This window comes from Crocodylus siamensis, chromosome 3 (genome assembly GCF_052110815.1).
Source record: "Crocodylus siamensis isolate JL-2025a chromosome 3, ASM5211081v1, whole genome shotgun sequence".
Classification (NCBI taxonomy): domain Eukaryota; kingdom Metazoa; phylum Chordata; order Crocodylia; family Crocodylidae; genus Crocodylus; species Crocodylus siamensis.
In genome coordinates, this window is record NC_143397.1 from 180,320,140 (window position 1) to 180,346,308 (window position 26,169).

The 26,169-nt window shown below is 45.5% G+C and overlaps 1 protein-coding gene across 2 annotated transcripts in view; it reads right to left on the reverse strand.

Annotated features, from left to right (window-relative positions):
- The window catches only part of DSC1 (desmocollin 1), a 52,879-nt gene that overhangs the window by 3,639 nt on the left and 23,071 nt on the right, over nt 1–26,169 (reverse strand). The window contains exons 9-16 of one of the 2 annotated variants that reach the window (XM_090039869.1): nt 22,123–22,308; nt 20,540–20,799; nt 20,284–20,426; nt 17,827–18,042; nt 7,702–7,944; nt 6,658–6,779; nt 910–1,125; nt 2–47 (exon numbers count right to left, since the gene is read on the reverse strand). In XM_090039869.1, coding sequence (XP_089895995.1) covers nt 12–47; nt 910–1,125; nt 6,658–6,779; nt 7,702–7,944; nt 17,827–18,042; nt 20,284–20,426; nt 20,540–20,799; nt 22,123–22,308 — 1,422 coding nt within the window. In that variant the 3' untranslated portion in view covers nt 2–11. The remainder of the gene's footprint in view (nt 1; nt 48–909; nt 1,126–6,657; nt 6,780–7,701; nt 7,945–17,826; nt 18,043–20,283; nt 20,427–20,539; nt 20,800–22,122; nt 22,309–26,169) is intronic. The other variant, XM_090039868.1, reaches the window with a different exon arrangement.

Here is a 26,169-nt window from a genome sequence, read left to right on the forward strand (position 1 = left end):
CCTTTCATTGATTAATTTTTAATCAGAGTGTGTCCTTTAATGGATTCCTACATACAAAAAATGCACATGATTGGTCTATATCATTCATACTATAAAATATAAGTAATTAACACAGAAATAATTTCTACTAATCACACATGTAATAAGAATGAAGAACCTGTTTAAATAACCTGTTAATTAAAATTCATCTGAAATAGAAGTTAAAAGCTTGATTTACACACAAGTGACAGTGTCTAATTGCCAATGACTGGCGTGTTATTTTTAAGGCTGTATAACCATATACAAGCTATAAATAGCATTAATATCCAACTAGTGGAATAGAAGCAGTTAGATCAGAACTAAACAAAGAGAGACAGGGTGCATCTACACATCGCCCTATGTTGCTGTAGCGATCACATAGGTTTACATGTAAACGGCAGCTACTTCTCCGTAGTGGCGCACTCCTCCATTTTTAGCATGCCGCTACGGCAAAGTAGCAGCAAAAACTAACTATGCATCACACACACACACACCACATTATAGGCAATTACTGCACCACGCTTTAGGATGTTCAAAAGAAAATACTAAAGCATGACAATAATAATGTTGCTATAGAGTGATGTGTAGATGCTTCCACACAGCCACAAAAATTTACATAAAACTGTCACAGTCTAAATGATCAACACTGGTGCTACTCAAAAGCTAAACAAAAAGAAGTCATGAAAACTCTCTCTAATTATACAAAATAACCGAAGAAAAGATGTTTTCCCCCTAAAGCGATAGCATTCTGAATCAGAGTGTGAGCTAACAACAGTAAAGGTAGGGGAAGCCCTCTCTAGTTTAATACATTATTCATGTTTGGAAAATACTTTTATACTAGGTATAATGTAGACAGTGGGAGCTGTGAGGAAAAAGTACCAAAATACTTACTTCACCTAGACGAGAATGTGTAAAATTGTGCCATTCTGAGTAGGAGTATCTGCCTGAATCCATATTTTGCCCTCCAAAATTGTGTTGCTCTGTTCCTTGTCCAATTGTGCCCACTCCTTGTCCAATTGTGCCCACTCCTTGTCCAATTGTGCCCAGGCCAGCCACTTGCTCGCAAGTAGTTACTGTTGTAGCTTGTAGAGGAATTATATTTGGGTCCTAGAAGCAAAGATAGTAGGGGGGCGGAAATCTACCAATGTATTTCAGGTGCACATTTTTCAAAGATAGTTGCATCATTTCTTTTTCATTATCACCTTTTTATTTTGGGTATACCATTTCAAAAGAATAAAACAACTGCACTTAAAGTAGAAGTTTCAATTCTGTGTTGTATATATTCCCTCACTTGATCAGCCTTTTCACCGACTTTTATGCATAAATGGAAAAAAATAGTCAATGCCTTAAATTTATATTGTTAAGAGGAGCTCTTGCTTTGATCACCTGAGGTAAGTGAAAAATCATTTAGGTGATCAGTGATGAGTGTGCCTCTGCCTGGCCATCTGGGCAGCTATCACCCAGAAGATGTTCCCAGTGTGCTGGCCTGCTTTGAACTGTCAAAGTATGTCCTCCTGGCCCCAGCTGACAAGGAGGTTGGCCACCTCCAGCTGGGTCCAAGGTGCCAGCTCTGAGCAGGCTCCTCTCCTTGGGTCCTGCCACTTGCCTCCCTAGCAGGAATTCTGGTATTCCCTATTGAAAACTCCAAAATCCCTGATAAAAAAAAAATCCCAAAGTCACTCTGTAAAATAACCTGAAATTCATGTTCCTCCACAATTAAAACAAAAAGCCACTAGAGAGACAGACAGACAGACATGAGATCAGTTGGGCAATGTTTTGTTGATGTATCTAGTGTTAAAGTAATTTGGAAGTCTACCAGTGTCTTTAGAATTCAATTTACTATGATGATAAATACCTATATGTTTTGCTGTTTGCCTTTTGGTTTTCTTACCATAGAGCAGCTAGAGCTTCCCCTGACCCCTTCACTAACTAGGATGTGGGGACAACTACTCCCTGCAGCCACAGCTCCTGGTACCAGGTCTCATCTTCTTTGGCAGCCGGGCACACAAGGAGTGTGCTGGGGGGATGTGGGTAGGTGTAGGTGGATTGTGGGGAGACTGGGGGAGCTTAGGAGGTATGGATCCCCTTCCCCCAGCAGGGTGCAGCCCCCCACATAGCTCATGGATTGCACCCCCCACAGGGGCTACAGCCCCAACGGGGGCCATATGGCCCCTACAAGGGCTACCACCCCACCTGCAGGCCCACATGCCCCACCCCCACTTGCTCCCCCAGCACCCCCAGATTGCTGCCCGCCCAGCCCCATCCCCTGCCGGCTCCTACAGCCCCTCAATGGCTGCCCTGCCTGCCCCCTGCCTTGACTTATACCCTCAGACCCTCAATGGTTACTCCACCCGGCCCCAGCCTTCTGGCATTTAAAACCAAAAACCAAAAAAGCACTCTCCAGCAGTAGCAGCTGCCATCGGGGTCACTGGGGCCTCGTGACAGAGCCCCCCCACTGCACAGCACGAGGAAGCGGGGGGTAGTGGAAACCAGCCCCGCCTGCCTGGCACCCATACTGCCACTGACCCCTCATACAGACAGTATAGGTTGGCAGGGCACCCCACAGCTCCATGCACTGTCAAGCAGCTGGGGCCACTGCAGCTGTCACCCGGGGCCTGGCACCACTCAACCTGAGCAGCCCTGGTTGCCTGACGGTGGCACCCTGCCGGCCCGTCACACCCCTGTGATGGGGCAGCAGCAGTGCAGGTGCCATGCAGCTGGAGCCAGTCTCTGCTGCTCTATGCTATGTGCAGTGGCTCTGTCACAAGGCCCCAGCGGCAGCTGCTACTGCTGGTGAGTGTGGGGCTTTTTTTTAATTGCCAGGATGCTGGGGCCAAGGGGAGCAGCCACTGGGCGGGGCTGTGGGAGCAGGTGGGGAATGGGGCCAGCGGGGTCCTCCCTGGTCCTCTCCCCCCTACTCCAGCTCCCCTCCACTTACCAGCATGGTGCCCAGACCCAGCTTCCTGCATGGGCAGGCAGTGTGCTACAGCACCAGGGCAAGGGCCAACCATAGAAATGCTCTGCTCTGCCCTGTCCTGCTTTTTTCCCCTGGAGTATTTTTTGACCCCTGGATATCCAGGGGTCTAATTTTAACCCCATGATGGAAATTTGCAGCACGGGGAATATTTTTTTTTCTTCCCGCATATGCCTCTTGCAGCATCTCAAAGGACTTTGAGACACTGCAGGAGGCACATGGGCAGTCATCTGGATGTGCTCTCTGGGTTTATCTTATGAATCATGTTTGCACACCTAACAGTGCTAGTGTTGAGTAGCACCCTGCAGCACCTTTATAAGGGTCTCAAAGCACTTCACTGTGCCACAGCACCCTGGTTGGAAATCAGTGCTCAGGTGAGGTAGCAACAATGGTCCTGGAAATATGTGAGAATGAAAGATTTTTGTGAATGGTATCCTTTATTGGACCAGCTGCATGGCTTGGATAACTTAGATAAGCTTTTGAACACAAAGTACTTTTTTCAGGCCTGAGGAAAAAACAAGCACAACAAAGATTAAAAACAATTTATCTTTTCCCTATTTCACACCCCTGCACACTGTTTTTAATCCTTGCTGTGCCTGCTTTTTTTTATTGCATCACAGTATCATTTGTTAACACAGGCAGGAGTGTGGCAGGTACTTCCTTCCCTATTTCTTTCTCCTGAGTTCTTCCAGCCTCATTCTCCTTTCCCTCCCCATCAAGCTATGCAGGGCTGCAGGAGCTATTCTGTGCTGAAGCAAGTAACAAAACCAGGGTTTGAATAGCAGGGGAGCTTGCGGGGGGCTCAGCCCCCCCCCCCCCAAAACAAAAGCCACCCTGTAAGTTTTTAAATCATAACTGGGGGAGGGGGGTCCTCCAATCTGATTGCTCCTTCACTTCATTCTAGGGCAAGGGTCACCAACCAGAGGATCTTGATCCCCCGGTAGATCTGACAGCCTCTTGTGAGATATCTGAGAGCCTCTTGGAGTCAATCTGAGGCTGGGGTGGGGGGCTGAGGGCCTGTGAACATGCATGCATGTGCTCCAGCCCAGCAGGTCAGTTTGTGGGGGAGGGGAAGGGCAGGGGATAGGTTGAGGCCCCTGGGGTGAGGGACAGTACCACAGAGGCAGAAGCAGGGGTAAGTTAAGTGGGCACCCAGCCAGGTGGGACTTATCTGCTGGGAAGGCACATCCCCAAATAATTTTGTCTCCCTCTGCTTCAGTCTGCCCCCTGCCCTTTCCCTCCCCAGACTTACCTGCTGGGCAGGGTGGTGGCAGTGCATGGTAGATCTTGGGTTGCTTTTAAATGCCAAAGGTGATCTCCTTCTTAAAAAGGTTGGAGACCACTGTTCTAGGGGAATTTATTAGGGCATCGTGATGGGCAACCCAATTTTTTCTGCAGATGCCCCCACAAGTCAAAGTGTAATTCAAACCTTGACCAAACTAGCACCATAGTAAACTTCTCCTACTGGTCATCTGCTGTGATTGCAGGCCTCTCCAAATGCAAACAGAAACATGTTTGAAGAGTTAGTTGGCTTAGTTAACTGCATTTTAAACTTATTACTGTTTCTTAGAGGTTTTGTGTGTGTATTATGTGGGATTTTTTTGTAACTGTTCAGGCTGACTGTAGGATTTCAGGATAAAAGCCTAGGAAACGAAGAACTGTTTCATCTTGAACATCATTCACATTTGCATTTATCTAACACTGATAGTTATAAAAATTCATTACCATTTTTTTTTTAGAGTTTAATTTCATTCTTTCAAAATAACATAAGGGTTTTTTCTGTAACTGGCATGCATATTTAACCTACTGAAGATTACAATCCTAATACGTTCATGTTTAAAATATTTTACCATTATTTGACAATACTTGGTCAGTCAAATACTCATCACTACTATATATATATATATATATATATATATATATATATATATATATATATATATATATATATATATATATATATAATGACACACAAGGAAGGATTCACTAAGATTAAATAAGGAAATGTAAGTCTGGCATTTCCCACCTTTCAAGTTACTAGACTTTGCAACCTAAATACGTCCTGTAATGCATATGTAATATAATTTTTTTGTTTAAGAAACTCTTTTCTAAAAAAAGTCAATTGTGTATATCAAAAGCAAATACAAGGAAAATCCTGGTCCAAGCCTGCACTAGCCTACAGCAGTGGTTCCCAACCTTTTTTTTTCTCCCCCTGCAAAAGAACACGGCAGTGGGAAAGGGCATGAAGAATCAGCTGCCCCACCCCCCAGATTTAAGCCTGCACATGCCTGCTGGCAGCTGAAGCCACTCAACCAGGCAGACAGACAGGGGTCTGAGGAGGGGCTCGTGCCACTACCCAGCAACCAGCCCTTTGCGGCCCAGTACTGGGCTGCAGCCTGGTGATTGGAAACCTCTGGCCTAGAGTACTCTTAGTTCAGAAAGAATTTAGCTGCCAAACTCTAACTAAGTATCTACTCAACATATCAATTCACACATGCTTAATGTGACTTAACCAACTTGGGATGAATTTTCCAGGGATGGGAGAAGTCTCATCCCTTATGTCTACGCAAACCCTTTCCCTGCCCAAAAACATATTAGTACTAAACTTCTGAACAAAACTAATTTTGTTTTACACACGTAAGACACTATTTTCTCCTAATGTACATGGATATGCCTGACCGTTTTAGCTGGAATGGCTTTCCCATATACCTCACTCTCTCTACCCTCTTCTTCCCCTCAGTCATTAAAAGGCATAAAAAATTCAACCTAAACAGTTAATGTGTGACAAAATTATAGGCAACTCAAAATAGTGTTTCTCAACTTGTGGGTCGCAAGAATATTTAAAAGGGTCATGAGCAAGTGCCAGAAAAACACAGGAAAGCATGGGTTTCCCCTTTCTAACCCACAAGGAACTGCCTGGGACTATTGGAGGCAGCAGGTGCACATGTCTGCACATATGGCTGGCATGTAATCAGGCAGTGTCATGGAAGCAGCCCCAGCAGCTGGATGCAGGTAAGTCTATGGGGAGTGAGGGTTGGAGGGCCAGGGATTAGGAACTGTCTGGTGGGGCAGTGTATGTATGTGGAGGGGATGGATGTGTGTGTGTGGGGGGGGGGTGTGGATGTGTGTGTGGGGGGGGGGTGTGGATGTGTGTGTGTGTGTGTGTGTGGGTGGGGGAGGGCTTCTGGCACTGAGGGAAGGTGGCTAGGCATTGAAGCTGCATCAGAGCAGGGGAGAAGGTGCCTGCCCCTCCAGTGGGGAAGGGGGGTGGGCTTTGGGGGTTGTGGGGAGCTGCATGGCTGGGCCAGCCACACCAGGGCCAGTGCCCATACTTCCAGGGGTGGGATGATGCAGCTGAGATGCACTGCTCCAGCAACAGGTGGGGCCATGACCAGGCTGCCTGACTCAGTACAGGAGCCCAAGGTCAGTGCAGGGCAGGTGGGGGGAGAGGGAGAGTGAAGTGCACTGGTAAAGCCAGGGGACTGTGGGTTGGGACTGGCCATCAATGTTTACAAAATGGGTCCTGGTACAAAAAAGGCTGAGAACCACTGGCCTAAAGGATGCCCGAAGTTTTACACTGGGAATAAGTGGCACCACAGGTCATAAATACTGAAACTGAGAACTGTTTTCAAATTAACAGATTTCTACATTTAAGGACAACTCACCATCACTACGTCTCCAGGTGCTTCTGTGTTTGATATAATTAAGTTGTGATTAGCACAGTCATCAGTCACTGCTCTGCCTACTGCTGCAGTTCCCCAACAGCCACAAAGTGTTATCAATATTACTGAAGAAAGGAAATAGATGTTTAAAAATCTGCTCAAACAATATACTGGATTTTGTGTTTCCTTCTAAGAGGAATAGAGGTACTGTACAGTGTACTAATATTTTAGGTTGGTTTATTTTTACATTTGAAGAGGTAAAAGGTTAAGTGTGACTAGCATGAGCCATTTATTTCATACTTGTAAACAACACTCCTATTTCAAAAAGCATATATTTTAAAATGAATGCAAGTTATCAGTGCATTATGTGAATACACTACTACTTCTGTAAAAACTTGATTTTTCCACTTGTTAAAAGCAGCCATTTGGGGCTGTGAGGGAATGAAGGGTGCATGAGCTTGAAAGTATGCAGAAAAATATTTTTTTGTTTTGCAATTTCTCAGTTGGTCTAATAAAAGGTATTATTTTGGAACCAAAAGTTCTAGATTTTTGCACTTCTTATATGCAGCGCATGATTTCATTTCATTTCAGAAACAGCATTAGTGGCACTGATGATGATGAGCAGAGGTCAGATCCATCATCACAACAGTCATACCACCTCATGAAAGTGTTGGGGAACCAAGGGAATACATTTAAACCCCACCGTGCAGAAGACTGACCTCTTCCAGATATTGCTTTTTTGGAATGAACAACCACAGGACATAATAGCCACTAAAAACCATACCTTCTTACTTCAAGTGCAAGGCATGCCTCTTTGACTTCCTCTTTACTAATACAAACATATAACCCAGTTTACAGAAATCATATATGATATATGTTAATGCACTTGCAGAAGATGCACAATTTTTTTTTTTTATAGAAGATGCACAGAAACTGCACTATTGATGGCTACATCATCGAATAAGTGGTTAACAGAATTCTGTCACAGAGACAGAACTTTGAGATGGAATATTCTGCATCTTATATAGGATATTCAAATATACTTACACAGCAGTAACAGTGATCCTAAGATCATGGTAAGGATGGCCCCTGCTCCAAGAGAGAAATTATCTGCTTCAGGAGGTAAACGTGGGTCCAAGGTGCCTTTACATAAACCTTCATTAGTACAATCGCAGAGGTCAATTATAAGATCAGTGCATTCTTGCTTTCCTCCATTATCACTTATTAGAAGAGGAACTTTATGATTTCCAATCTGAGCATTTTTTTTCGGTTGTAGACATATAGATTTACCTGCAAAAGAGAAACCAAACCAATCCAGCATTCAATGTTATATTGGTGGGCAATATTAACAATGTCCTACAGAAGCCATTGGTATTAAATGTATTAAATGAAATCTGTGAAAATCTATATGGAAATGAGGGTACAGCTACTCAGACCTCTATCATCTTCTGTTACTCTATAAGAAAGCAAATTTTCTGTACAAATTTACACTGTAAAATTTTGTCAACATCCCTGCAGTTTCTATACGAACTCAGCTCCATGCTACTACTGGTACCCGAGACAGGTAGCTTAAAGTTGACTCAGTTATGTTTATACTGCAAATAAACTATTTTGAGGGATTTACTCCCTCCTCCTCCTGCCATTTATCTGTACTTGGTTAATCTATTACAATTGGAAATGAACAGTCCTCTCTGAAGATCCAGGTTTGAAAGATTGCAATTTGTTTCAGTTTTATTCATTTAAATTATATAATGTTTTCACAAAAATGCCAGGTTAAGTGTCTGATAATTAAATAGATGGTCTCTGGACTTTGTTATTTAGTGAGAGAAAAGTTAATTAATCCATTCTCAGTTCTTTAGCCTGAGAACTGCCATATCCACTCAAGTGAACAGTTCACAAAGTCCAATATCTTGTTTTTTTGCTGAGGCTTTAAAGCAGATAATTAAAAACAACATATAAAATACTGGTTGTGAATAATTATGTACAGGGTGGTCACTGGAGAAGCATCACCCTCACTTGCTGATTTTTTTTTTTCTTGCTTTGATACACGAAAACTTGCATTCCTTCTAAATATTCTTGCCTTATCCCTTCACAAATATCTTTTGGATTACCTAATGTGCTGTCATTAATCCTATTAGTTTCCTATCACTTCTGAGTCTGCTCAGTTCTTGACTGTTAATATCATGTTTTACTGTGTTTCACAGATGAGCATTAAATTGTGTAAACATTTCCTCTGGCATTTTTATGTTTGTTACTTTTCAATTTCATTTAATATCCCTTTCATATACAGTACAATGATAATAAGAAGCATCCAACTTAACTTTTCTGACTTGGTACAGTTCTGTCATGTTCCCCACTTCTTGATTAACCTGAATAATTTGCCTGTGCAGATCTAAAATGTGCGTTCTCGGTGCAAACGTTGTCACTTCACCACAAATAGCCTTTTGCAGATTGTTTTTTTTTTTTTTTTCCCTGTGGTCCCAGTCAAAGATCAGGGCTCTACTAGCCAAATTTACAACCCTTCCACTCTTACCCCAAAAATGCTTGATTAAACAGGGCATTACTTCAAAATGAAGTAAGAGAACAAGTAGATATGTTTCTTTTTAACATGCCTCCTGAAAATTTCAGTGTGGTCCCCTAGTTCTTGTATGATGAGATTTGTTGAATGACAGTTCCATATGCATTTTATCTGTGTTCTTCATGATTTTCTAGATAGCTATCATGTATTCACTCAACCTTTCCCTTTCCCTGACTGAAGAGTCCTAGTCTTCTTAGTCTCTCCAGCATGGCAGCTACTGCCCTAGCTGCTTTTCTGTGGACCCTTTTCCAATACCACTACATTCTGATTGGCTGTACATTGAGCTGATAACTTTAGAAAAGTTATCTACAATGAATCTAAGGTGTTTTTCCTGAGTTGTAACATTGCATACACAGTTAAGATTTACCAGCTTTACCTGAATCCAAGACCAAACTGAATTTAAGATGATCCCAATAATTAGATTCTAGACATGGAAAGTTTATAAATTTGTTATAACTTTTCGCATCTAGAACCTAATTTTTGGCCACACGCCTGCTGACCAGGTTTCCTACCATGGCTGCAGCCCTGGGAGGACCCAACAACCCCAGGTAAGGCTAGTGGGGCCAGCACCGTTGCTAGCCCCAGCCTCTACCGCACTTGGGGTAACCTGCTGCATGCCAGAGCATACGTGGCATGGGTGTTCCCCAGGGACAAGCAGCAGAGGCACAAGGTGTGCTACTGCTACTTGTCCCTGGGGAAACAAATGTCCGCTCATCTAGACACTCCTTAAGAGAGGTTAAGAGAGAAAAGCATCCAAAAGGAGGTGGGGTGGGGGACGGACGCTTGGTCTCTGTTTGTTTTGACCAATTCTAAGGCAACACATGTACCTTCCAGTCCTCAGACCTAAGAGCAAGAGCTGCTTTTACCGAGATGCTATATATTTGCTATCAACTCAATCATTTTATGTTTAAATTCATTTAGAAATTTTGAATGTATACCTTCCATTTCTAGACTGCAATTTATTTAAATGAAATCTACAGTTGTTATGGGTACATGATGTGGGACTCCAGATTCAGATAGAATATACTCTTGTGACTGGATAGATGCTTGAAATTGTTATATTTGGTCATCTTTATTCTTTAAAGCAGTAAGAGGAAAATGGATATGACCAGCAGCAGAAAATCTTAAATTTCTGGTCTAATGAAAAGAATGTGGCTTCTCTCTAATGAGTCACAGCTTGTTTTATATTCCCAAGGAGAACTGTTAATGTTAGTCACACAAATAATGAGCTAAAGTTGAACAAAATGTGTAATCTTATTGTATGGTTTTTAAACAAAAATTATAAATTAAATAGTTTTATTCTACAGTCACATTATTACTTACTATAACATAAACTATATTATATATTATTATGTTTTTAGTAAAAGCTGTACTTAAAACTACCACATTCTGTTGCTGGAGACTTGTTTATTTTTACTCTTGTGACTAGTGTATCGATTCATTAGCACCTGCTCTTTTGACAGCTCATCTCTGACAGTACCTCTTTATTGTTATGGATTCTGTTTCTAGCTCTTTTGATTTACCAGTAGAGTGTGTTTGTGTGTGCAAACATTATATATATGTAAATATAAAATAGATTATATCTACCCAAATGGTGGGGGATGGCCCTACATCCTCCCCTTATCAAAGCTACATGAGATGACTCAGGTAGGCTCTGGAGCGGTGAGAGACGCGCGGATGAAGCCCGCTGCGCCCCCACTCCCCCGAAGCCCCCCAGACACCCCCTCAGCAGCCGTTGAGCCCCCTGCCGACCCCCAGCACAGCCGGAGGTAAGCAGGCTTGTGGTGGGAAGGGGTTAACTCCTCACTTGCTCGGAGGAGGCCGCTGCCTGGTGTCGGACCGGGTCAAGCCCCCGCCCAGGCCCCTACTTGGCCCAGCCCCCCAGGGAGAGAGGAGTGAAGGAGGGGGTACTCACCAGTCCCCCTCCTGTAGAGCAGGGCCCCCCTGGCCTGAGAAGCCAGCGTTCCCCGACGGCAGGCCCACTGCGCATGCACGCAGTTTAAAAGGGCCCGCCAAACGGGGATAAAAAAAAAACAAAACACACTCACGTAGGCTCCGGAGCGGTGAGAGACGCGCGGGTGAAGCCCGCTGCGCCCCCACTCCCCCAAAGCCCCCCAGACACCCCCTCAGCAGCCGCCGAGCCCCCTGCCGACCCCCAGCACAGCCGGAGGTAAGCAGGCTCATGGTGGGAAGGGGTTAACTCCTCGCTTGCTGGGAGGAGGCCACTGCCTAGTGCCGGACCGGGTCAAGCCCCCGCCCAGGCCCCTACTTGGCCCAGCCCCGTGATTGGAGCCGCGCGAACAGGCTGCGTAAACAGGCGCTTGAGTTAGCGCGGAGTTCGCGCAGGGGAGGGTGTGAGACCCTGCCTGTGACCCCCCCAGAGTAGTCAGCCCCAGCCGTAGCCAGCCTACGAGAGGCATGACACGGATGGGCACACGCTGCACCCCGAGGGTCCCCTCAGGCTCTGCGGCCCCTCCACTGGGCACCTCAGAGACGGCCACCCAGACGGAGCCCATGGTTCCGGGCTCCACGCAGACGGAGCCCCTGGCTCTTGGCTGCGGGGGCTGCCTGTCCCTTTTTCAGGCTCTGGGGCCCGGGAGCATGGCCACCTCCCCTTGCAGGGTCTGCTCCCTGCTGGGGTCTCTGGCGCGCCAGCTGGAGGAGCTCCAGGCCACAGTCCAGAGACTGCGTGCCATCAGGGACTGCGAGCAGAAGATAGACTCCTACTGCCAGGCCCTTCTCCCCCGGGAGCCGCAGGGGAGAGCTCCGTCTCCCTCCACGACTAAGGAGGACTCTGGGACCTCCCGGTCTGCCCAGTCAGGGGCATGGACCAAGGTGGTCAAGGGCCCCAAGGCCCGCCGCACCAAGGCCCCTGCCCCGCCGGAGCTTAGCAACAGGTTCGCACTTCTTGCAGCCCCAGCAGAGCCCACGCAGTTGCCGGCTCCCGCAGGCAACCCAGGCTCGACCGCAGCTACTGGCCCCGCTCTTCCCAAGACAAAGCGTAAGGTGTTTGTTGTGGGAGACTCCATCCTGCGGGGCACTGAGGGGGCAATCTGCTGCCCCGACCCCTTAGCCCGGGAAGTCTGCTGCTTCCCGGGGGCCCGCATCCGAGACATTGCGGAGAGGATCCCGCAGCTCCTCCGGCCCACAGACCACTATCCCATGCTCCTGATTCATGTGGGCACCAATGACACGGCTCGGAGCACCCCCAGCCAGGTCATGAGGCGCTACAGGGAGTTGGGAGCGGGGCTTAGGGGTCTGGGAGCTCAGGTGGTGTTTTCATCGATCCTCCCAGTCTCGGGCTATGGGCTGAGGAGGGAGAGGAGGATCCATGCGGTGAACCAAAGACTGCGGCGCTGGTGTTATCGGGAAGGCTTTGGCTTCCATGACCACAGCCCGCTCTTTGGAGGGAGAGGCAGCGAGCTGCTGGGAAGAGATGGCCTCCACCTCTCTCCCCTGGGGAGGAGGCTCTTCTCAGCCAGGCTGGCTGACCTGCTCCACCAGGCTTTAAACTAAGCCCGCTGGGGGATGGGGGGACTACTGCCCCTGCTGGCCCGCTGAATGGCCCTTGCAAAGCCAGCGGACCAAGGCACTTAAAGGGGCACTTAAGGGAGCCCACCCCTGCCCCAGCCCTGGCACAATCTGTGGGCAAGGCAAGAGCCCCCAAGGGGACACTTGCCTGCCTGTAAACTAATGCCAGGAGCCGGGGCAACAAGCAGGATGAGCTCATCCTCCTGCTCAGTGCAAAGAAATACGATGTCATTGGGATAACGGAGACCTGGTGGGACTCCACCCATGACTGGACCACGGGGATAGAGGGCTATACCCTGTACAGGAGGGATCGTGTTGACAAAAGGGGCGGGGGTGTAGCTCTCTATGTGAAGGAAAGCTACATGTCCCTGCAAGCTGATGTTGGCGACCGGCATGGACAGCTAGAGACCCTCTGGGTAAAAATTCGTGGGGAATTCGGCACAGGGGACACAACGGTGGGAGTCTACTACAGACCTCCCACTCAAAGTCCCAAGCTTGACCAGGAGTTCGCCCGGGAACTGACTGAGGCCGCTTGCTCCAGGACCTTGGTTGTCATGGGTGACTTCAATTACCCGGACATCTCGTGGGAAGATCACTCAGCTAAATCTGAGCGGGCGCAAAGCTTTCTCTCGTGCGTGGATGACCTCTACCTGACTCAAGAAGTCTATGGGCCAACGAGAGGCAAAGCGCTGCTTGACCTGGTACTGGCTACGGGGGACGACCTAATCGGCGACCTAGTGATTGATGGGAAGTTGGGTGACAGCGACCACGAGCTGATCACCTTCACCATCTGCCGTAAAACTGGCAAGTCAGTCAGCAACACAGAAGTCCTTGACTTCAGAAAAGCCAACTTTGACAAGCTCAAGAGGCTAGTCAGTCAGGCCCTCAGGGACCATGACCACAGGGAGTTGGGAGTTCAAGAAGAGTGGTTGCTTCTCAAGGAAGCGATCCTCAGTGCACAAGCTAAATCTATTCCAACATGGAGGAAAGGCAGCAAGAAGGCACAGCAGCCCCCCTGGCTCTCCAGAGACCTAGCAGACCTACTGTGGCTAAAAAGGAAATCCTACAAAGGATGGAGGACGGGATTCACCTCCAAGGAGGATTACTCCGCGCTGGTCCAGTCCTACAGGGACCAAACCAGGAAAGCCAAGGCTGCAACTGAACTCCAACTAGCTTCAGGCATCAAGGACAACAAAAAGTCCTTTTTCAGATACATGGGGAGCCGGAGGAAAAGCAAGGGTAACGTTGGACCCCTGCTAAACCAGATGGGGCAACTGACAACTGACGCCCAGGAAAAAGCCAACCTATTAAATAGTTACTTTGTGTCAGTCTTTCATCAGTCACACGGGATGCCCATGCCTGCTATGGGACAGGAAAATCTGGGTGAGGGGGATCCCCTACCCTCCATCAATGCTGACCTCGTGAAGGAACACCTTGAGAAGCTGGATACCTTCAAGCCAGCCGGCCCTGACAACCTGCACCCCAGGGTACTCAAGGAGCTGGCAAGCGCCATAGCCCAGCCCCTGGCACGGGTCTTTGAAAACTCCTGGTGCTCTGGTGTAGTGCCCGAAGACTGGAAGAAGGCCAACGTGGTGCCGATCTTCAAGAAAGGGAGGAGAGCGGATCCGGCTAACTACAGGCCCATTAGCCTGAGTTCTATCCTGGGGAAGATCTTAGAAAAGTTTATTAAGGAGGCCATCCTTGAGGGACTGGCCCAGGCTAACATCCTAAGGGACAGCCAGCACGGGTTTGTTGCGGGTAGGTCTTGTTTGACCAATCTCATTTCCTTCTATGACCAGGTGACCTATCACCTGGACAAGGGAGAAGAGGTTGATGTCATATATCTTGACTTCAAAAAAGCTTTTGATCTGGTATGCCATGATCACCTCTTGGCCAAACTGCCCAGTTGTGGCCTTGGCTCCACCACGATCCGCTGGCTGGGAAATTGGCTTCGTGGTCGGACCCAGAGGGTTGTGATAGATGGCAGTCACTCATCGTGGTGCCCTGTGACCAGTGGGGTCCCTCAAGGCTCTGTCCTGGGACCCATACTGTTCAACATCTTCATTAATGATGTGGACATTGGAGTCAGAAGTGGACTAGCCGAGTTCGCCGATGACACCAAACTTTGGGGCAAAGCATCCACGCCAGAAGATAGGCGGGTGATCCAGGCTGACCTGGACAAGCTCAGCAAATGGGCAGACGAGAACCTCATGGTGTTTAACACCAAAAAATGCAAGGTTCTACACCTTGGAAGGAAAAACCTGCAGCACCCTTATAGGCTCGGCAGTGCTACGTTGGTTAGCACTACAGAAGAAAAAGACTTGGGGGTCATCATTGACCACAAGATGAACATGAGCCTGCAATGCGATGCTGCGGCTAGTAAAGCGACCAAAATGCTGGCGTGCATCCATAGATGCTTCTCGAGCAAATCCCGGGACGTCATTCTCCCCTTGTACTCGGCCTTAGTGAGGCCGCAGCTGGAGTACTGCGTCCAGTTTTGGGCTCCACAATTCAAAAAGGGTGTGGAGAAGCTTGAGAGAGTCCAGAGGAGAGCCACGCGCATGATCAGAGGTCAGGAAAACAGATCTTACGATGACAGGCTGAGAGCCATGGGACTCTTTAGCCTGGAAAAGCGCAGGCTCAGGGGTGATCTGATGGCCACCTACAAGTTTATCAGGGGTGACCACCAGGATCTGGGGGAACATCTGTTCACCAGAGCGCTCCATGGGATGACGAGGTCGAATGGTCACAAACTCCTGCAAGACCGTTTCAGGCTGGACATAAGGAAGAATTTCTTTACTGTCCAAGCCCCCAAGGTCTGGAACAGTCTGCCAGCGGAGGTGGTTCAAGCGCCTACATTGAACGCCTTCAAGAGTAAATTGGATGCTTATCTTGCTGGGATCCTATGACCCCAGCTGACTTCCTGCCCTTTGGGCAGGGGGCTGGACTCGACGATCTCCCGAGGTCCCTTCCAGCCCTAATGTCTATGAAATCTATGAAAGAGGAGAAAAGAGCATGGGCTGCTAAGTAGCAAGGGCTGTTCTAGAACTGCATTAATTTATCCCAGGAGAGGAGCAAGGCATCTGTGGTATCTCTAGGCAGGCAGAAGAGGACAGCACATTAGCTTTTCAGTGAGGAGTCAGGCACATTTTGCAGTTAGCAACAGATGCTAGGTCTTGGCTTGCAACGGCTGGCCCTAAAGCATGGCCATTGCTCAGTGCTGTCTAGCCCTCTTCCTCTACCAACTACAGAAGGATCAAAAGCACAGCTTGCTGAGCATGGCCTACCCCTCCCCTTCCTGCTCTTCGGTGCTTATGGGACAGACTTTGTGTCCACAGAAAGTAAAGGTAAGAGGAAGAAAGCTGGAAGCACCTCTGTCATTCCTGCTTAGTGGTCAGGGACAATGACACTTAAAGAAAAAAAAGTGAGCTCTCCTTTAGGGGTGCACCAATAGAGATTTTGGGGGCTGATACAGATAGCTGATATTGAAGGAGGCATATTGGCTGATCCCGATCTGATTTCTGATACAGCTGTGTGCAGCTGGTAAATCTGTGGTGGAGGGGGAGGGAAGGGGCATGAGGGGGGCAGATCAACAGCCCCTGTGGTGAAGGAGGGGTCAGGCGCTGCCCCGCCGGAGTGGGGCGGGGTATTGGACATAGCCACAGCTCATTAGCAAGGGGGTGGATCCCGCTGCTGCACGCACCCCAGGGCAAAATGGGGGGGACATGTGCCGTGGATCTGCATGGGGCAGGACAGGGACTGGAGCCAGGACTGCACCTGCCTGTTCTTGGCAGGGACACTGGGAGGAAGACTACAGAGGAGGCTGCAGCTACCCCAAATTTTGCCATAGTGCGGCTCCAAGCACTGCCACCACCTGCCTAGCACAACCCCAGCTCTTTCTGGCACATGGGTGGAGGGCTTGAACCAGGGCTACACTGGGCAGGCAATGGCAGTGCTGGGAGCGGGACTACGGGGAGGGGCTAAAGAGAAATTTGGGGTGGTTGCAGCCCCCTCCATGGCCCCCCTCCCAGTGTCGCAGCCCTTGAGCCCAGCTCCAACTGAGAAGAGCCTGGCATAGCCCCAGCCCATAGCTGCAGCCCACCTGCCCCATCCTGTGCAGATGTGGGGGGCACCCCCCCAAGATGCCCTCTCAGGAAGTGTACAACAGCTGGAGCTACCTCCCACTCCCCCTACCCCATGGACAGGCTGTGGTGCTGTCCCATACCCTGCCCTGCTGGGCAGCTCCTTCCCCTGCCTCCTCCCTCACCGCAGGGGTCACTGATCTGCCCCCACCCCATGCCCTTCCACTACAACAGACTTACTAGCTGTTCACAGCTGGACTATGCTCTTAGCTGCCTGCATGCTGTACTGCAGCTGTGTGCACACACTGGCATTTATCGGCCAAATTACTGGCCGCTTCAGGCCAGTTTTCAATACAGCCAAGTTTCTGTATATCGGTACTGATGTATCAATGTGCCTCTACACTTCTTTATTGAAGTTTTTCAAAAGGAGGCTGCATAAGCTTTGGAAAGAGATCATTAAGGAGTAACATTCCTTCATTCATGAATGGGGTTTGAGTAGATGACCCGTAAATTCCCTTCCAACCCTATGACTCACTTTCACTCTCCTAAAAAGAGAGCCAGATTGTGCCTTGTACTCCTCAGAAAACACTACCAGCCTCTTTAACTCCTTAAATTCTGGGATCTTGAAAGACTTATCCAGAGTTCTGACCTTACTGTGGAAGATAAGTCCATCTATCCCTGATCTACCCCATATACCTATTCAAGAGGATAGCAAAGGGCCACACTCATATATATTTCTGTATTGAGGGTATTCCCTTGGAGGCAACGCACAAAATCAAAGTCCTGACCCAAGGTTGGGTGTAGGCAATTTCCTAGGTGGTGAAGACACATAGAAGACATTAAGTAATCACTTAATAATCTCTAACTATATCAGATTAGGAGGCACAGTCAAATTATCTTACTTCTGAGATACAATAATTAGGACCATTACTATTCTTAAAAATAATAGTAGTAGTAGCAGCAGCAGCTAATTTTGCATACCATCATTTTGTATTATCTTCCACAATGAATTCATCTGTTCATCAGCAATGCGGGCTTTGAAGGGCGCAGCATAGGGTTCTTTATCTGGATCAAATATATCAAAGCAAACTGGCCTTCCATTTCTGCATGCAGTGGCTCTTGCCCTAATTATCTTTGGGGGAGTCTTGTTCCCACATTTCAAGATAATCCTTACTGTTCCAGTACCTGTTTTCATACCTACAACACAGAAATTGTAATATTAGTATAAGCTGGGTTTTTTTAAGTTTAATGCTTATTACTCACCAATGTAAAATGGATTGTTCATTTAATTCACGTTAAATAGCCAAGTATTAAAAGTAAAGTAGATTTAAACTGTCATCTTCATTAAAAAGAGAAGTGTCATGTCTCTAGCTGTCTGTGGCTTGGTTGGAAAGAGGAAATCACTTATTCCACAGAGCTCTTTTCCCCCCTCTTTTCAGTGATGTGTAGGCTCAAAAAAAAAAAAAAAAAATCACATAATGAAAATGAAATCAGGAGGAAAAACTGATGCTGAACTAGGAATTTCTGGTAGCACACAGAGAAAATGGTGTTTGAAATGGTTCTCTCCCATCACCTCTACTCCACTGAAGAAAATATCTACCCTCTGCCTACTCCCCTGCCCTTCAAGCAATGAGGGATGGGAAGATATGAAACTGCAAGTCCCGCCTTTTGGATGAAAAAGGGAGATGGTTCTTTAGTAATAAGATCTGTCTTGAATTGCTAGGAAATTATCTACAGTGCAGGATATTTTAATTTCAAAATCTTGTGTAAAAATCCCGCCTCTTGTTCCTTCCTTCCAATAATCACTTTTATACCGATACAGGTTATCCAATCCCATTCAAACTAAATGAGAGCATTTGTTTGAACAGGAAGCATAGGGAGCACCAGGAAGGTATGCCTGCATTGTGTTTGGTTGTTTGTCTGTCTTGGGAACATGGATTAGTCAGAAGTAGGTCTTTATTATCCCCACTCTCGTCCCTTTGTCCCATTTATGGGGAGGGGTACAATAATGCAATATCACTATATAACTAAATATTTTATTCTTTAGATATTAGAGTTATATCCCACCCTATGCAAAAGGCTCAGAGTAGCTTACAATAAACAAACCACTCAGAGAGAAGATACCAGAGAACTCCAACCACCCCCAAATCCCACCTCTCTGCCCAAAAAAACACATACAAGCAAATCCTTTCACCAGTCCCAACCATGCCTCCTCAGAAGTGCCACTCACATCCACAGTAGCAGATCCAAGATGCTGCAAAGTGGAATGCAGTTGTGGCAGTAAACTTGCTGCACATGCATCTGCCAGCTGAGACCAGAGCTCTTTTCTCTGGGGTGGAGTGACTACACCAGTTCACTCCCCTGGACCTGCCCCTGCACAACCAGTTACAAGAAAACTTCTCCCATTCACTCTTGCCACCATATGTCAACACCAGAGGAGATCATCCTCCCCTTCCCCCAGTGTTACCTCCAAGCTCATACCCCATCTTTTCTACAGAGGTGCAGCAGCTGACACTCCACTCCCCTCCCCACCACCAAAGAAAAATAACCACACCTAACTCCTTCCCTTCCCCACCCCCAAAACAAGCTAAAAAAACCCCAAAAACATTAATTAAAAAAACAAACCTCCCATAAAAAAGAAAATCTCCGTTTCCCTCTTGATTACTGCCAAAGGGCATCCTTAAGCAGAGCCTGCCCTGGGAAGTCTCCTGGCTTTGTAGGGCCTGCAGGCTAGTCAGGTCCTCCTTGTGACAGCAACCAACAAAACTAGTGAACTCCCTCTCCTAATCTGATATCCTGATCCACTGCTCACACGTGACATGAGCATGTGAAAAAACTGAGAATTTAGATAACTGACTATAAAGCTTGTAAAAGCAGCATGCTAAATTCTATCATTTCATACAGATTCTTTTTACAGGTCTTTGGTCACAGAGCTGTAATACTGTATTTACATTATATACAAACATGCTTCCCTCCCTCCTCTGGTCTTATGTCTCTTTTTTTTTTTAAATCAAATTTTTAAGGTGGGGTGAGGGGAAGAGGAGGAGCAAGAAGAATGGTGCTCCCCACTGAATGGGCTAGATTTTAAAATAACTACATAAGTATTAAATACATTATAAAACAGAACTAAGTTTTTTTGGAAACGCGACCCCCGTTGCAGATGCTTGTAAGTATTCTGAAAATGGGGTCCTGTCTTGTATGGAGTTGCTGCCCCAGTTTCCAGCAAACAATGATATTCTTTTCCTCCTCCTGTAAGTGGGGAATTTGGGCTGCAACGTCCATTAAGGACAACTACTATTGCCAAAAAGAGTGCGGTAGTAACAAGTTTGTCTTCATTACAGTCTTACAGCAAACTGATAGCATAGTTCCATGACTATTTTTATGAGCACACAATTCCTTTATAAAGAACATGGGCAGTTTATAATATTTGGTACTCACTTCGGTCGATTCCCAGGACTGTAATATTCCTTTCACCATGTTTCACTCCTAAAGTCTCTTTTTCCAAAACTTTATTGGTTCGGAGTTCACCTGTTTTTTCATCAATGGTGATCCAATCACTTTGGCCAGGTGCTATTCGATAGCTATTAAGAGTAAAATGTTTGTTTAAAAAAACACCCCAACTTTATATAAGGCTAATTTGTTTAAATTTATTTCCCAAATGCTAAATAAATCCATATAGGAAAATTATTTATACCATATGCCTTCTCTGTTTCCAGTTTCTGGGTCCACTGCTGTGTATTTGCCGATCACTGTTCCGATTTTGTCACAGTCTTGAACCTCTATACATAATGTCGGAGGACTGAACACTGGTCCCTCATCAACATCCATCACGTTAATTATAATACTACATATGCATGTGACCAGGCTTCTTGAATGTGGGTCTAGTATGTATGGGTCTTCATTATTTACTGTAATTTCAAGTGTCCTCTGTCTGCTGTTTTCATAGTCCAGTCCCTGTGAAATAAATGCATTTCATTTATATGAGGGATAACATTTGCTACAACTTTCCCATCACTATTGTAAAAAACAGGCAAAGTCATATGTAGCCAAGATTTTAGAAAATAGCTATTTATTAAGGGTACCTTATTATTTGAACTTCTAATCTGAGGCATTTTAAGGAGGGACCTGACTTTCAGAAATGACTGAATAGAAACTTTTTCAAAAAAAGGGCCTGAAAGATCTTAAGGAGCACCACAGACAAGGTTTCACTATCACCCATCTGCTGGACAGCTGCTGAAGCTAAATTAAGAATTAAATGTGCATCTCTCTCACTGTACTTACCTGAGCAAGACCTTATATCTAGACTACATTCAGCTTTTCCTTTCTGCTGCCCCTAATAAATGGCTCTTACTTGTTAGCATACATGAATGTATTTCTGAGTTATACTTTACTAATAACAATAGCTTCTGAACTTGTGATGCAAATAACATAACAATTACTATCTGAAAATGAGTTTGTTTTTCTTTGGTACCATGGCATCTATGCTGACTTTAATGACAAAATCACTAACAAAATTCTACACATTCAAACAGTATAAGTCCACCTGATATCACAACTGGAACCTGTCCAATTTCTACCCTTAACTTCTCCATTTACCATTCTGCATTTTAACAATTCTAAATCTTACCCATCAAACTAGAATTGATACTTTTTCACTTATTACTGTTGTCTTGTTATAGAGAAAAAAAACTGCCTGTTCAAAGTTGAAGCTATTTGAAGCTTGAGATTGTTTATAGAAATATTCTTGAATGCATAAGTGTGCATCAAGCATGTTCTTGAAGCAGATGAAATTTATACTGATTACTTCTTGGGAACAGGCCTCCTTCTAAATCCTATACAAATACAGACAGGCAGTACAGCTTCCAAAACCAAAAGGTTAACACAGAGTTTTAAAACAAGCTATTCTAGAATTATAAAATCTCTTTGAAAGCCATAATAAAAGCTACTTGCCTCATCCCAACCCCTCCACTATTCCTCCTCCCTCCTCTCCCAGCAAAAATTAGGAAAAAAGTAAAATCCACATAACCACTTTGTTAAATTTCTCTAAATATATCTTATACAGTTCGCTTCATGTTTTTGCCAAAGAACTGTACTGTAAAATAAATCCCAGATTCCACTGTTCTAAAACAGTGTCAGTCAAAAGCTGACACATAATTGAAACAGATTAACTAATCTGAATTTATGGCAATAACAAAAATGAAAATTAAATTATTGGTTTAAAGTAACCCTGAAAAACACCAAACACAATTTTTAGCTGGTATTTTCATCTTTGCTTACCTTAGTAAGACATAGTAGCCCTTCATTTGTCTTTTTATCAGTTGCAATAGTAAAAGCAAGATCATCATTTCCCTTCGTAATGGAGAAGCGAGCAATCCAGGCCTTTGTGTAAGGCTTATCAGCATCAGAAACAGGAATTCTCAATAATGTCACATTTGCTCTATTTTCTTCTATTTGTACTACATACTGAAATAAACAAGATTTTTTCTGTTATAATCAACAAAAATTGTTATTTCCATAGCAGTGAAACTTAAATTGTGTTTAAATGCAATGTCTTAAATTCTGAAATAAGTAAGGTAGGAGATGTCTTTTTCAGTATGTCACAGAAAAACAAACTGTGTAAAGTCTCTTTTGTGCAGCCATAGGTGAAATTTTCCTTGCAAAACTCCTAGTGATTTAAGTAGTATCATAATCTGGTGTGGACCTTTTGTTGATTTATCTGATTGCTCTGTTGATTTTAAATGGTATCAGTTGTGGCATTCGATCCCCTCTGCATGTACAGCACTGACAGGTAAAGCGCTAGGAAAGAGAGATTCATAGATGTTAGGGTTGGAAGGGACCCTGCATAGGCAGAAAAGAGTGCTGGGTTCAGATGACCCCAGCCAGATGCCCATCCAATCTCCTCTTGAAGACCCCCAGGGTAGGGGAGAGCACCACCTCTCTTGGGAGCCCATTCCAGATTTTGGCCACCCTAACTGTGAAGTTCCTCCTAGTGTCCAGTCTAAATCTGCTCTCTGCTAGCTTATGGCCATTATTTCTTGTGACCCCCAGGGGCACCTTGTTGAGTAGGGCCTCACCAATTCCCTTCTGTGCCCCCATGATGAATTTATAGGCAGCCACAAGGCACAAGGTTGCCTCTCAACCTTCTCTTGCGGAGGCTGAAGAGGTCCAGATGCCCTAGTCTCTCCTTGTAGGACTTGGCCTGCAAGCCCTTAACCATATGAGTGGCCTTTCTCTGGACCCTCTCCAGGTTATCCACATCTGTCTTGAAGTGTGGCACCCAAAACTGCACGCGGTATTCCAACTGCTGTCTGACCAGTGTCCGATAGCAAAGTAGGTAAAATCCCACAGTTCCTTCTGAATGTTACAGGAAGTCTGGGGTGAGATATGTTCTAGCACAAATGGAAGATGAATGCATGTGGGATTTTTGTTTTTTTAATATTTATTCTGTATGTCTACAGGAAATGCACAGGAGATTGATTGTGATTGCATATTAAAAATGATTATTTTACTGGAGTAGATAAGAACTGTTACATGTTGAAAGAGCTAATAAACAGTTTATATTACAGTAACAGCCAAAGCCTCCAATGATATTTAGCCTGCACATGTGCATATTAAAAATCCATTGTCTCTGTCCTGAAAAGAAGAACCATTTAAGAAGAAACTAATCTGATGATTAAATAATCATCTTTGTTCCTTGACAGACTTAAAAATGATGGCTCTGCTCACCTTCAAAAGCAAAAATATGCAGCAAGATTAATAAATAACTTCTAAATCTAGGCTAACAGACAAAGACTAAAAGGTAGTTTATAGCTATTAATTATAAAGCTGTTGAGTTTGCATCAGCTGTTGTTGAGCCAGGTGGTCTGTTAGGAAAAACTAGAATTGCAAAGGAAGTTTTCTTGCGTCTCTGAGTCTGCCTTCACAATATAGGTTTATAAAATCATAGGGTTGGAAGGGACCTCAAGGGTCACCAGGTCCAACCCCCTGCAGCAATGCTACTCCTAAATCATCCCTGTCTATTATTCATCCCACCTCTTCTAGAAAACCTGGGCACCCTATTCCATCACCTCACTATTGTAATACTACAAAAGTTGTTTTATTTTCTTCCTGATATTTCCTATTCTGAATCTACTTTGCTGCAGTTTAAGCTATTGCTTTGTGTCCTACCCTCTGTGGCAAGGGAGAAAATTGTTCTCCCTCTTCTTTATGCCAGCCTTTCAGATATTTGAAGATTACTACCATGTCCCCCCTCCTTAATTGCTTCTTCTGCAACCTAAACATGGCCACTTCTCTTAACCTCCATTCATACAGCTTGCATTCGAACCTCTTTACAAAGTAAAATGATACTATTACCTCCTAGATCTTAAGCCTAATTTTAACAACCACCCTATTGATGCATCCTAAAATAGCACTTGCTTTTTTGGCAGCTGCATCACACTGCTGATTCATGTTGAGTTTGTGATCCACCAAAAGCTCTAGACCCTTCTCAGGCACTCAGCCAGTTATCTCCCAGCATTTGTATTCTTCTCTAGGTGTACCACCTTGAATTTGTCTGCACAAGATGCAAGTTAATGTGAAACCTTACATGAAACCGCCAGTGATTCCAACACTGATTTTTCTATAATTAGCAGTTATTGAGCCAATTATTTATCTATCTCATCTTAATTTACATAGCCAACGTTTTTTAAATTTGCTAATGAAAATGTCAGGTATACTTTACTGAAAACCTTATTAATTCCAAATATGCATATATGTCCACTGCATTCCCTTCATCCATGCACCTAGTTAATATATTTGCCCAAATACAAGACAACTCTGAATTTGAGGACCCCGCCCAATAATTAAAATTCTGTACATGGAAAATGTTTAAATTTGTTATTATTTCCTCTGTATAGGATCTAATTACTGGAGGGTTGTCTTAGATCTCATGCCCCCCTCCCCTGCAGTGGGTCAAGCAATGGCAAAGGAACAGGCAGCAGTTAAGGGACCCATCTGCCCCTCTCCACACATACATTGTCCCCTGCCACTGGTTCCCCCCACCATTTGGCCTGGTACCTGTCCCTCCCTGCAGCCTCTGTCCCCCTGCTCACCCTTGCTGCTGCTTCACTTCTGGCTCTGACCCCATTCCAGCCCAGGGTATGGGGCACATTGTTGGTCTGGCCCAAGTCCAGCCATGCAGCAGCGGTGTTGCAGTGGTGGCAGATCACTGGGCTCAATCTGCCATAGCTGCAGCAACAGCTGGGCCAGAAGCAACAATGTGCTCTGTGGGGCTGAAGACATGCCAGAGCCAGAGAGTAGGGTGGAGGTGGTAGGTGAGAGACCGAAGAAAGAGGCAGAGGTAGTAAGGCTGGGGCAGAAACTGGGGAGGTAACAAGGAGCTGGCAGCAGCTGCAACCGACTTCAACCCCAAATTAGGGCCAGAGACAGAAGTGCAGAAGCCACCTTCCCCTCCCCCCGCCCCCGCCCAAACTGCTTTGTATTAAAATCCAGTGAGAGGCACCCTCTGCCCCCAATGTTAAATAGTGGGGAGGATACCTCTCCTTGGATTTGAGTAAATACCGTACATTGTCTAAGGAGGAAATGAAGCTGGTTTTAGATGATTTGTTCTTTACAAATCAATGCTGGCTGGGATGAATATGGATCTGGAGCCATAATGTGGTGACTGTTTGAGTTCTGAGTATGTGAATTGGAATACTGACAATGAATAAACAGTTTCAAGATACTCTTGACATAGACACAAGACTAATAATTGAAAGGCGTTAGGGCAAAAGTAAAATAATGAAGCAGCTACCTACCCCTAAGGGTTTGTCAGCATGGGAAATTGCACTGGTAATATTATCCCAATAAAATTTAACTATCAGTTGTACTTGGCACTGTAGACACTCTTATTCCAGAATCTGTATGTTTATCCAGGGAGTAAGTTATAATTGTATAACTACAGGCATTTAAATTTGCAGTTTTCTTATATCAGCACAACTTCCAACATGCATAAGCCTCTAGATCAGTGTTTCTCAATCTGTGGGCTGCGCTTGGCCCAATCAGCATGCTGCTGCAGCCCATGTGACATCCTCTCTTTTTTTTTCTTTTTTTTTTTTTTTAAGTAAAGATTGCTGTCCAGTTTGTTAGTCAGGGAGAAAAGTGTGGAAAATGGCAGGTTTACCCTTGCAGGCTGGCAGCCTGGAAGGAGTTGCGAGGAGCAAGAGGAGGGCAATTGGGGGCAAGGGGCACCATGTGCCTGTGCACAGGCATATGGCAGCCAGGGAGCATGGAGAGCAGCTCCCACAGCTCCCTCCAGGTAAATCTATGTAGGGAAGGGGATCGGGG